General features: G+C 43.9%; 1 protein-coding gene across 8 annotated transcripts in view; it reads right to left on the bottom strand.

The window, feature by feature from the left end:
* Positions 1 to 15,422, bottom strand: part of LOC106582256 (mitogen-activated protein kinase kinase kinase kinase 4) — a 98,080-nt gene that overhangs the window by 44,564 nt on the left and 38,094 nt on the right. For all 8 annotated transcript variants that reach the window (XM_014165141.3, XM_082967126.1, XM_045704715.2 and 5 more), the window contains exon 3: positions 83 to 139. In XM_014165141.3, coding sequence (XP_014020616.3) covers positions 83 to 139 — 57 coding nt within the window. The remainder of the gene's footprint in view (positions 1 to 82; positions 140 to 15,422) is intronic.

Genomic DNA, 15,422 nt, shown 5'->3' with positions numbered 1-15,422 from the left:
GCGACTACCAAGTAAATCTGTCAGTCAAACCAGCTCTCTGTTAAATCACACACAAACCTCTCCCAATCGAGCACCAGCTTACCTCTGTGATGTCCATGACCTTGATGGCCGCCAGTTGTCCTGTCTTGACATGTCGGCCCTGCAGAGAGAAAAAGGGATGAATTAATGACGTAATATCAACCCTGACATGCAAAGTATCCACGTGACGTAGTTTCAGTCAGAAAGACCTTGAATGCTTGATCCTAGACTAAGTACTGGTGATTCCTAACCATAAGTTATAACTCTACATGATGATCATGGAAACACCAGACATCAGATACCAAAGCAACAACCCAGTCCATATCATCAGCGCCATGCTTTTCTCTTTTCAGCTGAAACCAGTCTTTAGTTACCTCACAATGTGAATGACTCTAACCACTGCAGACTTCAAGGACATCATATTTTCTGTTAACAGAGGAAGCAGCAGAATAGAGGGGACCACTCTGCAGTGAAAGTGCCAGAGAGAGAGAGGGTCAGTGAAGGGTAGGGGAATAACACTGCTGCAGGATTGGGTTTCCTTTGTCTGAACCGGCGACACCTGAGCTGGACCTGACCCCCCCTGTCTAAAATGGGAGAGTCCGGGCGCTGAGTGATGAGGGATTAACCCACTTCGGCTCGGCGGGGGAGGGGGTAATGAGGGGTCACAGGCTTTGTTGGTCTGACTGGAAGCAGACTAGAAGGATGACTAGAACAAAGAAAGAAGTGGGTTCACAACCTTGCATTAAAACATTGCATTTTCTACGGCTTAAAAATCATAATCACAGTAAGCTAGTTGTAAGAGAGAGAGAGAGATGAGAAACAGAGAATCCCAGAGTCACGACAGCTCAGTTGTATGGGCCATATGTCAGTGCTGAGTTTGGGAGTCAGTCTCACAGTGCTAGTCTTTATCCCAGAATGCTTTAGTCTCCTCAGTGCCCTGCTTGGAGCAATCACCATGACAACCTGTCCTACCACAGCTTTTAACAGAGAGGGAGGAGAGAAGGCTGAAGTAGAGGAGTGACAGGTTTAGTGAGTGTGTGTGTGTGTGTGTGTGTGTGTGTCCATCCTCAGGGCTTGGCAACCCTGCCTGAGTCGCACTAGACAGGACACAGATTTAAAAGCTCTGCTGAGAGAGGACTCTAACAAAGACACCCCACCGAGGGCAGGGATCTCAGCCAGGCAGCAGCAACACAGGACCTCCCAGCACAGGACCCAACGAGGACCCTGCCAGCTACCATACAGACTGCACCACAACACCCTTGGGCTGCCCAGGGATACGCCAGACCAGAAAGGCCCTATAAATGAACCACACACTCCCTATCAAACAGAACTGGACTAACTATTTCCCTGTTTAATGACAGGCAGGGTGTAGGGCAGCTGTGGTCCTGGGGGGTCCTGTCTGGGAGAGGGGGTAATCTAATCTGGAGATCTGTCTAAGGACTGTGGGGATTAAAGAATGTCTCACCAGTCCACATTTACACAAACACACATAGGTACAACACAAAGAGCAGCCTGTTGTAAGCATAACAGAAAAAGTCCCATCACTGTTACATACCAACAACTACATAAAACTAAATTGCAGAGTTACAATTCCAAAACTGTTCATGTATTGAATTGGTCTTTCGATAATGGTGCAGAATGGTCATCTAACAGCGGTGTTATTACCCAGCGATGTTATTACCTTGACAAGACCTTTAGTATGAGAAGGCTTGGCTAAAGTCCAGTAAATGGCTTCTATCATTGAGGCCACTCCAGTCACGAGTCTCTCTAACTCCTATCGGTGTGCTGTGAGGCTTTCAGTGGACTCATTTGGCTCACGTGTGTTTGTGTGTGTGTGTGTGTGTGTGTGTGTGTGTGTGTGTGTGTGTGTGTGTGTGTGTGTGTGTGTGTGTGAATGGATGACTCAGCTAAGCTGGTATAATGGCCACACATGCTTGAGGAAGATGGATGCTGCCGTTAAATGGAAGCTGATGGAAGTTGACCACTGGCGTCCTTCACTCTGAGTGACCACTATGTACACACACACACACACACACACACACACACACACACACACAACAAGTCACATTTTGGACACACCTACTCATTCAAGGGTTTTCTTTATTTTTACATTTTCTACATTGTAGAATAATACAAAAAACATCAAAACTATTAAATAAAACATGTGGAATCATGTAGTAACCAGAAAAGTGTTAAACAAATCAAAATATAGTTTAGATTCTTCAAAGTAGCCACCCTTCGTCTTGATGACAGCTTGCACACTCTTGGCATTCTCTCAACCAGCTTCATGAGGTAGTCACCTGGAATGCATTTCAATTAACAGGTGTGCCTTGTTAAAAGTTAAATAGGGGAATTTCTTTCCTTCTTAATGTGTTTGAGCCAATCAGTTGTGCTGTGACAAAGTAGGGGTGGTATACAGAAGATAGATTTTGATTTGGGAAAAGACCAAGTTCATATTAAGGCAAGAACAGCTCAAATAAGCAAATAGAAATAAATGACAGTCCATTACTTTAAAGACATGAAGGTCAGTCAATCCGGAACATTTCAAGAACTTTTAACGTTTCTTCAAGTGCAGTTGCAAAAACCATCAAGCGCTATGATGAAACTGGCTCTCCTGAGGACCGCCACAGGAAAGGAAGACCCAGAGTTACCTCTGTTGCAAAGGATAAGTTCATTAGAGTTACCAGCCTTAGAAATTTCAGCCCAAATAAATTCTTCACAGAGTTCAACAGACACATCTCAACATCAACTGTTCAGAGGACACTGTGTGAATCAGACCGTCATGGTCGATTTGCTGCAAAGAAACCACTACTAAAGGACACCAATAAGAAGAAGAGACTTGCTTGGGCCAAGAAAAACGAGCAATGGACAATAGACCGGTGGAAATCTGTCCTTTGGTCTGAGGAATCCATATTTGAGATTTTTGGTTCCAACTGCCGTGTCTTTGTGAGGCGCAGAGTAGGCGAACGGATGATCTCTGCATGTGTTGTTCCCACCGTGAAGCATGGAGGAAGAGGTATGATGGTGTTTTGCTGGTGACACTGTCAGTGATTTTTTTTAAATTCAAGGCACACTTAACCAGCACGACTACCACAGCATTCTGCAGCGATACGCCATCCCATCTGGTTTGCGCTTAGAGGGACTATTATTAGTTTTTCAACAGGACAATGACCCAACACACACTTCCAGGCTGTGTAAGGGCTATTTGACCAAGAAGGACAGTGATGGAGTGCTGCATCAGATGACCTGGCCTCTACAATCATCCGATCTCAACCCAATTGAGATGGTTTGGTATGAGTTGGACCGCAGAGTGAAGGAAAAGCAGCCAACAAGTGCTCAGCGGCATCTGGTAAGACAAGGGGTGGTGGTCTATGTGTTTTTGTAAACAACAACTGGTGCACGATATCAAAGGAAGTCTCGAGCTATTCCTTGCCTGAGGTAGAGTTTCTCATAATAAGCTGTAGACCACACTACCTACCGAGAGAGTTTTCACCTGTATTCTTTGTAGCTGTTTACATACCACCATAATCAGAGGCTGGCACTAAGAAAGCAATGAATGAGATGTATTTCGCCATTAGCAAACAAGAAAACGCTCACCCAGAGGAGGAGCTCCTAGTAGCCGGGGACTTTAATGCAGGGAAACTTAAATCAGTTTTACCAAATTTCTATCAGCATATTAAATGTTCAACCACCTATACTCCACACACAGAGATGCATACAAAGCTCTCCCTCCATTTGGCAAATCTGACCATAATTCTATCCTCCCGACTCCTGCACCAGTGACTAGATCAATAAAAAAAAAGTAGTCAGATGAAGCAGATGCTAAGCTACAGGACTGTTTCGCTAGTACAGACTGGAATATGTTCCGGGATTCCTCCAATGGCATTGAGGAGTACACCACGTCTGTCATTGGCTTCATCAAAAAGTGCATAGATGACGTCGTCCCCACAGTGACCGTACGTACATACACCAACCAGAAGCCATGGATTACAGGCAGCATCTGCACTGAGCTAAAGGCTAGAGCTGCCGCTTTCAAGGAGCGAGACTCGGAATCTCATAAGAAATCCCGCAATGCCCTCCGACGAACCATCAAACAGGCAAAGCATCAATACAGGACTAAGATCTAATTGTACTACACCGGCTCTGACGCTCGTCGGATGTGGCAGGGCCTGCAAACCATTACAGACTACAAAGGAAAGCACCGCTGACACGAGCCAGATGAGCTAAACTACTTCTATGCTCACTTCGAGGGAAAAAACACTGAAACATGCATGAGAGCACCAGCTGTACCGAAAGACTGTGTGATCACGCTCTCCGCAGCCAAAGTGAGTAAGACCTTTAGACAGGTCAACATTCACAAGGCCGCAGGGCCAAATGGATTACCAGGACGTGTACTGCGAGCATGCGCTGACCAACTGGCAAGTGTCTTCACTGACATTTTCAACCTCTCCCTGTCCGAGTCTGTAATACCAACATGTTTTAAGCCGACCACCATAGTGCCTGTGCCCAAGAACACTAAGGTAACCTGCCTAAATGACTACTGACCTGTAGCACTCACGTCTGTAGCCATGAAGTGCTTTGAAAGGCTGGTCATGGCTCACATCAACACTATCATGCCAGAAACCCTAGACCCACTCCAATTTGCATACCGCCCCAACAGATCCACAGATGATGTAGTCTCTATTGCACTCCACACTGCCCTTTCCCACCTGGATAAAAGGAACACCTATGTGAGAATGCCATTCATTGACTGCAGCTCAGCATTCAACACCATAGTGCCCTCAAAGCCCATCAATAAGCTAAGGACCCTGGGACTAAACACCTCCCTCTGCAACTGGATCCTGGACTTCCTGATGGGCCGCCCCCAGGTGGTAAGGGTAGGTAACAACACATCCGCCACACTGATCCTCAACACAGGGGCCCCTCAGGGGTGCGTGCTCAGCCCCCTCCTGTACTCCCTGTTAACTCATGACTGCATGGCCAGGCATGACTCCAACACCATCATTAAATTTGCAGATGACAACAGTGGTAGGCCTGATCACCAACAACAACGAGACAGCCTATAGGGAGGAGATCAGAGACCTGGCCATGTGGTGACAACAAAACAACCTCTCCCTCAACGTGATCAAGACAAAGGAGATGATTGTGGACTACAGGAAAAAGAGGACTGAGCACGCCCCCATTCTTATCGATGGGGCTGCAGTGGAGCAGGTTGAGAGCTTCAAGTTCCTTGGTGTCCACATCACCAACAATCTAACATGGTCCAAGCACATCATTACAGTCGTGAAGCGGGCACGACAAAACCTTTTCCCCCTCAGGAGACCGAAAAGATTTGGCATGGGTCCTCAGATCCTCAAAAGGTTCTACAGCTGCACCAGCTTCCAAGCTTCCTGCCATCTAGGACCTCTATACCAGGCGGTGTCAGAGGAAGGCCCTAAAAATTGTCAAAGAATCCAGCCTAGTCATAGACTGTTCTCTCTGCTACCGCATGGCAAGTGGTACCGGAGCGCCAAGTCTTCTTCCAAGAGGCTTCTAAACAGCTTCTACCCCCAAGCCATAAGACTCCTGAACATCTAGTCAAATGGCTACCCAGACTATTTGCAGTGCACCTTTAATTACTTGTTACTTTTCTCTCTTATTGTTATCCATATTTTTGAAACTGCACTGTTGGTTAGGGGCTCGTAAGTAAGCATTTCACTGTAAGGTGTATTCGGTGCATGTGACTAATACAATTTGACAAATTGATATGTGGGAACTCCTTTAAGACTGTTGGAAAAGCATTCAATGTGAAGCTGGTTGAGATAATGCCAAGAGTGTGCAAAGCTGTCATTAATGCAAAGGGTGGCTACTTTGAAGAACCACAAATATCAAATATATTTTGATTTGTTTAACACTTTTTTGGTTACTACATGATTCCATAGTTGTGATGTATTCACTATTATTATACCGTGTAGAAAATAGTAAAAATAAAGAAAAGCCCTGGAATGAGTAGGTGTCCAAACTTTTGATGGTACTGTATATACATACATAGACGCACATAACATGCACTCACATTCTCACACTATGAGCATGCACACACACCCATTACAAAGCAATATCCTGTGCTTATTGCCTATTCAGTCTAGCCTCTTTCCCTCACCTTGAGAATTTGTAGAACACATTATCTCTCTCCAAAGGCTTTTTTGCAATTTTAAGTGTATATGAGTTTGAGAGAGAGAGAGAGAGTGGGGTACAGAGGTGGTGGGGGAAGAGAGGTGGAGGAGAGGTGGCAGGGGAGGAGAGGGAAAGGGAAAAACAGAAGGAAGAAAAAGAGGCGGAAGGCCAAGTTTTTCTGCTGATCTAAGAGGTTTTCCGGCAGAATCTGGGAAAAGAGTGTGTCGACTGGACCTAATCACAGCCCCTCCCCACACACAAAAACATGCACAAACTCTCAGATACCGCCACAGACTGGGTGCATACGGTAGGCAGGGCTGATATAGGTGCTCTGACTGTCATGATGTCAGTGTCAGCCTTTGGCTGTGTCTCAATGAGCTGTCTCTCACTCGCTCACTCTTTCCCTTGCTCTCTGCTTCGAGGGGTTTGGTTTCAGGCCTCTTTGAAGTAAAATAACCCACAAATGATTGGCACCCAACCAGCTCACTTTCAGAGGTGTGCGTGCGTGCATGTGTGTGTGTGTGTGTTCTCTCTCAGACCAATCACCGGAGGCCAACTTCACTATGACATCATCCTCCTCTACTCTAGACAATCTTGAGTCTGCCCTCTGTCTGCCTAAAACAAACAGATGCACACACACAAACAGGAGCATGCTCACACACACACACACACACACACACACACACACACACACACACACACACACACACACACACACAAAAAGGACAATAACCCCCCCATCATGTGAGTGTTTCTATTTTCTGTGCATTAACTTCCCCATAACTTGCTCTATGACCAGTCTCTGTGCTGTATCATAATATATCTTCTCTACCCAACCCTACTGAAAAGTTTCCAGTCTGTACTCTCTGCCTCTAGTCAGTGAAATATAGGAAGTAGTGGTTAGTTTGTCTTACCTGAGGCTTGAATGAATAAAAACAAATTACATAAAATAGACTAAAGTCCACCGTCTCAGTTGACTGTGCAAAACTTACATCTTTGACCACAAGCAAACCATTTTGGAGTGACTTCCTCCATAATAGTAATTTCACAAAACTTTGGTCATGTTCCAATAGTCTTGAAAGGCCTGTTTTCCTTCAACCTTCTACTCCCAATCCAGTAATCACCAATGGAAGGAGATGTGGTAATTAAGCCTTCTAGGACTATGGGGACCAGACCCCTTCAGTTAATAAGATAATCATTCTGGGAGTCTGACCTCTGACCCCAGCACACAAGGGGTTAATCTAGAGTCCTCATTAAAAGGACCAGAGCACCATTTGGCTTCCTGTCTGGTCGACCTCCCCAAACCATAACCCAACACCCATTCCGAACTAACTAACCTCACCTCTTCTCTACAAATGTCAACAAATGGTGGAACATTAATTATTCTCCTATGCAGTAAATAATGGTGACAGTCAAAGACTGACTGGAACTAGTTAAGGTGAAAGAATGGAACAGATGCGTAGTCGTAATGGCAATGACAGTGCTGCTACTGATGATGTTAGGGACCATAAAAGTGATGAGACAATGATGTCAGTGACGATGACTAGCATTAATGTGTCAGTCTGTTGTTTACTGTTGCAGCCAATAGAACGTACCCATTAGACTTACTGTAGAACGGAACCACACACACACACACACACACACACACACACACACACACTAGGAGGAAATCACACACACACACACACACACACACACACACACACACACACTAGGATGAAATCAATCAAAACAAAGAATGCAACAGAATGCAAAAGCAGTAGTATATCAAGTACAGAACAAACCAAAGCTGAAAACTGAAAAAGAGTGAAAAGTTAATAAAGCTGTAGAGTATAGGAAGTGTGTGAAGATAAAAGACAGATAAGACAGACACAAGAGAGCCACTTCCCTGAGGAAATACCAGGGGAGTAGAGTCATCCTGTTCCAGCACACACAAATGTGAAGCTTCTCACACACATTTTTATTTAACTAGGCAAGTTAGAACAAATTCTTATTTACAATGACGGCCTACCACGGCCAAACCCTCCCCTAACTCGGACGACGCTGGGCCAATTGTGCGCCGCCCTATGGGACTCCCAATCACGGCCTATTGTGATACAGCCCGGGGTCAAACCAGGGTCCGTAGTGATGCCTCTAGCACTGAGATACAGTGCCTTAGACCGCTGCGCCACTCAGGAGCCTATACACATTCCTGTTTTTCTGTGTCTATCAATACCCGAAATGCCACCATGCAAAAATAAATGTCTATGACTGGAAACTGGCCCTGAGCAGTGAAAGAGAGAGCACGAAAGAGAGCGAGAAAGAGCGAGAAAAAGCGAGACAAAGTGTGTGTGTGTGTGTGTGTCTGTAGTAGTAGTGCTCCATGCCCGCACCTGGCCCTCTTGTCCCGTTCCCCAAGCCTAGAGGGGTGCAATAAAGAACCCCTTGTCCCAAAAACTGGAGGTACACACACAACCACAACCACACACACACACACACACACACACACACACACACACACACACACACACACACACACACACACACACACACAATACAGAGCAATCCAGCCCGCCCAAGCACACTGAGGAGGGGGACAAGAGACGAGAGAACCAGAGCAGAGGAATTAATGTTGAAGCACTGCATTCGAGATACCAGAACAGAATTAGCAAACCAGAATGCTTTTTTTTTTTTTTTGCTTTTCTGATATACGTTTCAATCTCATGTACACACACACTTACACGTGAACAGATGTACACTTACGAACAACAATGCAACCACACTGACACAGAAAACCACCAACACACCATGCAACCAAGCAATTTAGTGCAGCCCAACTCTGTAAAAGGCCTGTGATGTAGACTTATTTGCAAGAACACGCAGGGGAATACACCACTACAACTTTCCATCTCGAGCAAGAGAGGTGTGTCCTTTGTGTAAATAGGCCAAGAATGTAGTCGTGGCCAAAAGTTTGGAGAATGACACAAATATTAATTTTCACAAAGTCTGCTGCCTCAGTTTGGATGATGACAATTTGCATATACTCCAGAATGTTATGAAGAGTGATCAGATGAATTGCAATTAATTGCAAAGTCCCTCTTTGCCATGCAAATTAACTGAATCACCCAAAAACATTTCCACTGCAATTCAGCCCTGCCACAAAAGGACCAGCTGACATCATGTCAGTGATTATCTCGTTAACACAGGTGTGAGTGTTGACGAGGACAAGGCTGGAGATCACTCTGTCATGCTGATTGAGTTCGAATAACAGACTGGAAGCTTCAAAAGGAGGGTGGTGCTTGGAATCATTGCTCTTCCTCTGTCAATCATGGTTACCTGCAAGGAAACACGTGCCGTCATCATTGCTTTGCACAAAAAGGGCTTCACAGGCAAGGATATTTCTGCCAGTAAGATTGCACCTAAATCAACCATTTATCGGATCATCAAGAACTTCAAGGAGAGCGGTTCAATTGTTGTGAAGAAGGCTTCAGGGCGCCCAAGAAAGTCCAGCAAAAGCCAGGACCGTCTCCTAAAGTTTATTCAGCTGCGGGATCGGGGCACCACCAGTACAGAGCTTGCTCAGGAATGGCAGCAGGCAGGTGTGAGTGCATCTGCACGCACAGTTAGGCAAAGACTTTTGGAGGATGGCCTGGTGTCAAGAAGGGCAGCAAAGAAGCCACTTCTCTCCAGGAAAAACATCAGGGACAGACTGATATTCTGCAAAAGGTACAGGGATTGTACTGCTGAGGACTGGGGTAAAGTCATTTTCTCTGATGAATCCCTTTCCGATTGTTTGGGGCATCCGGAAAAAAGCTTTTCCGGAGAAGACAAGGTGAGCGCTACCATCAGTCCTGTGTCATGCCAACAGTAAAGCATCCTGAGACCATTCATGTGTGGGGTTGCTTCTCAGCCAAGGGAATGGGCTCACTCACAATTTTGCCTAAGAACACAGACATGAATAAAGAATGGTACCAACACATCCTCCGAGAGCAACTTCTCCCAACCATCCAGGAACAGTTTGGTGACGAACAATGCCTTTTCCAGCATGATGGAGCACCTTGCCATAAGGCAAAAGTGATAACTAAGTGGCTCCAGGAACAAAACATATTTTGGGTATTTGGATATTTTGGGTCCATGGCCAGGAAACTCCCCAGACCTTAATCCCATTGAGAATTTGTGGTCAATCCTCAAGAGGCGGGTGGACAAACAAAACCCCACAAATTCTGACAAACTCCAAGCATTGATTATGCAAGAATGGGCTGCCATCAGTCAGGATGTGGCCCAGAAGTTAATTGACAGCATGACAGGGTGGATTGCAGAGGTCTTGAAAAAGAAGGGTCAACACTGCAAATATTGACTCTGTATCAAATTCATGTAATTGTCAATAAAAGCCTTTGACACTCATTAAATGCTTGTAATTATACTTCAGTATTCCATAGTAACATCTGACAAAAATATCTAAAGACACTGAAGCAGCAAACTTTGTGGAAATTTATATTTGTGTCATTCTCAAAACTTTTGGCTATGACTGTACAGCCCTGCTCTGGAGGGAGAGATTGAGAAAGAGAGAGAAAGAGAAATCAAGAGAGAGAAAATGGAGGGGTGCTGCTGGTCCTGCTGGTCAATAATAAACATCTATTGATCGCTGCAGTACATCTGAAATAAGCCAGGAGTATCGGCTAGTGCTGAGCGATTAGTGCTTTTTGACGTTGTTAGGTTTAGGTTCGATTATAAAAAAAATAATCCGTTTTCAATCATTTATTTTAAACATTAAATGCATTATGAAATAATGAGATTAAAATGATTAGAGCTTTTTCATGGAAATTCTAAAGCCAAAAATGTTGAACATTCAACTGCCAAAACATTGAAAATATTCAATTGTCTCTGTCAGATCCACACTGGGTAGACAAAAGAAAAGAAATTACTATGAAATAACATATTTCAGTTGTGTATATTACTTACTTTTATTTGATGACTATATCATTTCTCATTCCTTAAAGTCATCAGCTCATCTCTGCTCAGGCAGTAGCAGCCAACCAGCCAACCATCTAACATGATCTCTGTTCTCTCCATACTGTACTGTCTTTAGTCATCCAATTTTGCTAGGCTAGCCTTCCTAAGTGTTGAAGAGCTGTCTAACAATCATTTAACTCGTTTTTGAAAGAAGATGAGGCATACTTTCACAAACTCTCTCTATCCCCCTTTCTCATCATTGTGTTGTGTACATATGCGGTATGTGTGTAATCTAACCTAACGTAGCATGCCTAAAAGTGTATCCATATCTGTCCGAGACGGAAAATAGCAGGCTCAATGGATTATGGTCGTTGTAGTTAAATACAACGTTACTATGCTGAACGAGGTTGAATATTGGCTTAATGAAACTACAACTTTCTTCAGCCCAGCATCCCATTTAGTTAATGACTTCATTTCTCTCATGAATTTTTTGATTTCTCTAGAGAAACAGCGTGTTAGGCTTAAAATAAAGTTTTTTAAATAAACTAAATAGAATTCAAGTAATTGAACCGACATCAGTCAATTAGTTGTTTAATAATGCATAAAACATTTTATCAAACTGCTGACTGAAGACGGGACAGCCGGGCACCCGTGCGGTTGAATCCGTTTCTGCAGTAACATGGATTCTTAACGTGATGACACTGTTGCTCCTTGCTGAAACAAGCAAGGTGTTGTAGCAAACGAGCACACATAGAAAGGTTCAGCAGCAGGACACAGAAATAGAATCTATGGTAGCACATGCAGTCAGGAGCAGAGGAAAACACATATACAGCATCTTCAGAAAGTATTCAGACCCTTTGACTTTTTCCACATTTTGTTACGTTACAGCCTTATTCTAAAATTGATTAAATAAAAAATCCGAAGCAATCAACACACAATACCCCATAATGACAAAGCGAAAAACTTTTTTTATGTTTGCAAATGTATTAAAAATAAAAAACAAACACCGTATTTACATAAGTATTCAGACCCTTTGCTATGAGACTCGAAATTGAGCTCAGGTGCATCCTGTTTCCATTGATCATCCTTGAGATGTTTGTACAACTTGATTGGAGTCCACCTGTGGTAAATTCAATTGATTGGACATGATTTGGAAAGGCACACATCTGTCTATATAAGGTCCCACAGTTGACAGAGCATGTCAGAGCAAAAACCAAGCCATGAAGTCGATGGAATTGTCCGTAGAGCTCTGAGACAGGATTGTGTAGAGGCACAGATTTGGGGAAGGGTACCAAAAAAATGGCTGCAGAATTGAAGGTCCCCAAGAACGAAGTGGCCTCCAACATTCTTAAATGGGAGAAGTTTGAAACCACCAAGACTCTTCCTAGAGCGGGCTGCCTGGCCAAACTGAGCAATCGATGGAGAAGGACCTTGGTCAGGGAGGTGACCAAGAACCCAATGGTCACTGACAGAGATTCAGAGTTCTGAATACTTTCTGAAGGCACTGTGTGTGTGTGTGTGTGTGTGTGTGTGTGTGTGTGTGTGTGTGTGTGTGTGTGTGTGTGTGTGTGTGTGTGTGTGTGTGTGTGTGTGTGTGTGTGTGTGTATATATATATACACACACAGTTGAAATCGGAAGTTTACATACACCTTAGCCAAATAAATTTAAACTCAGTTTTTCACAATTCCTGACATTTAATCAGAGTAAAAATTCCCAGTTTTAGGATCACCACTTTATTTTAAGAATGTGAAATGTCAGAATAATAGTAGAGAGAATGATCTATTTCAGCTTTTATTTCTTTCATCACATTCCCAGTGGGTCAGAAGTTTACATACACTCAATTAGTATTTGGTAGCATTGCCTTTAAATTGTTTAACTTGGGTCAAACGTTTCGGGTAGCCTTCCACAAGCTTCCCACAATAAGTTGGGTGAATTTTGACCCATTCCTCCTGACAGAGCTAGTGTAACTGAGTCAGGTTTGTAGGCCTCTTTGGTCGCATACGCACTTTTCAGTTCTGCCCACAAATGTTCTATAGGGTTGAGGATCTACAGGATTGGCTTTGTGATGGCCACTCCAATACCTTGACTTTGTTGTCCTTAAGCCATTTGCCACAACTTTGGAAGTATGCTTGGGGTCATTGTCCATTTGGAAGACCCATTTGCGACCAAGCTTTAACTTCCTGACTGATGTCTTGAGATGTTGCTTCAATATATCCACTTAATTTTCCTCCCTCATGATGTCATCTATTTTTTGAAGTGAACCAGTCAGCAAAGCACCCCCACAACATGATGCTGCCACCCCGTGCTTCACAGTTGGGATGGAGATCTTCGGCTTGCAAGCCTTCCCCTTTTTCCTCCAAACATAACGATGGTCATTATGGCCAAACGGTTCCATTTTTGTTTCGTCAGACCAGAGGACAATTCTCAAAAATGTACGATCTATGGCCCCATGTGCAGTTGCAAACTGTAGTCTGGCTTTTTTATGAAGGTTTTGGAGCAGTGGCTTCTTCCTTGCTGAGCGGCCTTTCCGGTTATGTCGATATAGGACTCATTTTACTGTGGATTTTGATACATTTGTACCCGTTTCCTCCAGCATCTTCACAAGGTCCTTTGCTGTTGTTCTGGGATTGATTTGCACTTTTCGCACCAAAGTACGTTCATCTCTAGGAGACAGAACTCCTTCCTGAGCGGTATGACGGCTGCATTGTCCCATGGTGTTTATACTTGCGTACTATTGTTCGTACAGATGCACGTGGTACCTTCAGGCGTTTGGAAATTGCGCCCAAGGATGAACCAGACTTGTGGAGGTCTACAATTTCTTTTCTGAGGTCTTGGCTGATTTATTTTGATTTCCCCATGATGTCAAGCACAGAGGCACTGAGTTTGAAGGTAGGCCTTGAAATACATCCACAGGTACACCTTCAATTGACTCAAATGATGTCAATTAGCCTATCAGAAGCTTCTAAAGCCATGACATCATTTTCTTGAATCCAAGCTGTTTAAAGGCACAGTAAACTTAGTGTATGTAAACTTCTGACCCACCGGAATTGTGATACAGTGAATTATAAGTGAAATAATCTGTCTGTAAACAATTGTTGGAAAAATTACTTGTGTCATGCACAAAGTAGAAAAAACAAAAAAAAACTATAGTTTGTTAACAAGAAATTTGTGGAGTGGTTGAAAAACGAGTTTTAATTATTTAAAAAAATGTATTTCACCTTTTTTTAACCAGGTAGGCTAGTTGAGAACAAGTTCTCATTTGCAACTGCGACCTGGCCAAGATAAAGCAAAGCAGTTTGACACATACAACAACACAGAGTTACACATGGAATAAGCAAACATACAGTCAATAATACAGTAAGAAAAAGTTGATATACAGTATGTGCAAATGAGGTAGGATAAGGGAGGTAAGGCAATAAATAGGCTATGGTGGCGAAGTAATTACAGTATAGCAATTAAACACTGGAATGGTAGATGTGCAGAAGATGAATGTGCAAGTCGAGATACTGGGGTGCAAAGGAGCAAGATAAATAAATAAATAAATAAATAAATACAGTATGGGGATGAGGTAGTTGGATGGGCTATTTACAGATGGGCTATGCACAGGTGCAGTGATCTGTGAGCTGCTCTGACAGCTGGTGCTTAAAGCTAGTGAGGGAGATATGAGTCTCCAGCTTCAGTGATTTTTGCAGTTCGTTCCAGTCATTGGCAGCTGAGAACTGGAAGGAAAGGCGGCCAAAGGAAGAATTGGCTTCGGGGGTTACCAGTGAGATATACCTGCTGGAGCACGTGTTATGGGTGGGTGCTGCTATGGTGACTAGTGAGCTGAGATAAGGCTGGGCTTTACATAGCAGAGACTTGTAGATGGCCTGGAGCCAGTGGGTTTGGCGACGAATATGAAGCGAGGGCCAGCCAACGAGAGCGTACAGGTCGCAGTGGTGGGTAGTATATGGGGCTTTGGTGACAAAACGGATGGCACTGTGATAGACTGCATCCGATTTGTTGAGTAGAGTGTTGGAGGCTATTTTGTAAATGACATCGCTGAAGTCGAGGATCGGTAGGATGGTCAGTTTTACAAGGGTATGTTTGGCAGCATGAGTGAAGGATGCTTTGTTGCGAAATAGGAAGCCAATTCTAGATTTAATTTTGGATTGGAGATGCTTGATTTGAGTCTGGAAGGAGAGTTTACAGTCTAACCAGACACCCAGGTATTTGTAGTTGTCCACATATTCTAAGTCAGAACCGTCCAGAGTAGTGATGCTGGACGGGTGGGCAGCGATCGGTTGAAGAGCATGCATTTAGTATTACTTCTGGAGGT

The sequence above is a fragment of the Salmo salar genome, chromosome 21 (assembly GCF_965601325.2).
Source record: "Salmo salar chromosome 21, fSalSal1, whole genome shotgun sequence".
NCBI lineage: Eukaryota > Metazoa > Chordata > Actinopteri > Salmoniformes > Salmonidae > Salmo > Salmo salar.
This window is presented reverse-complemented; position numbering and strand designations above follow the sequence as displayed.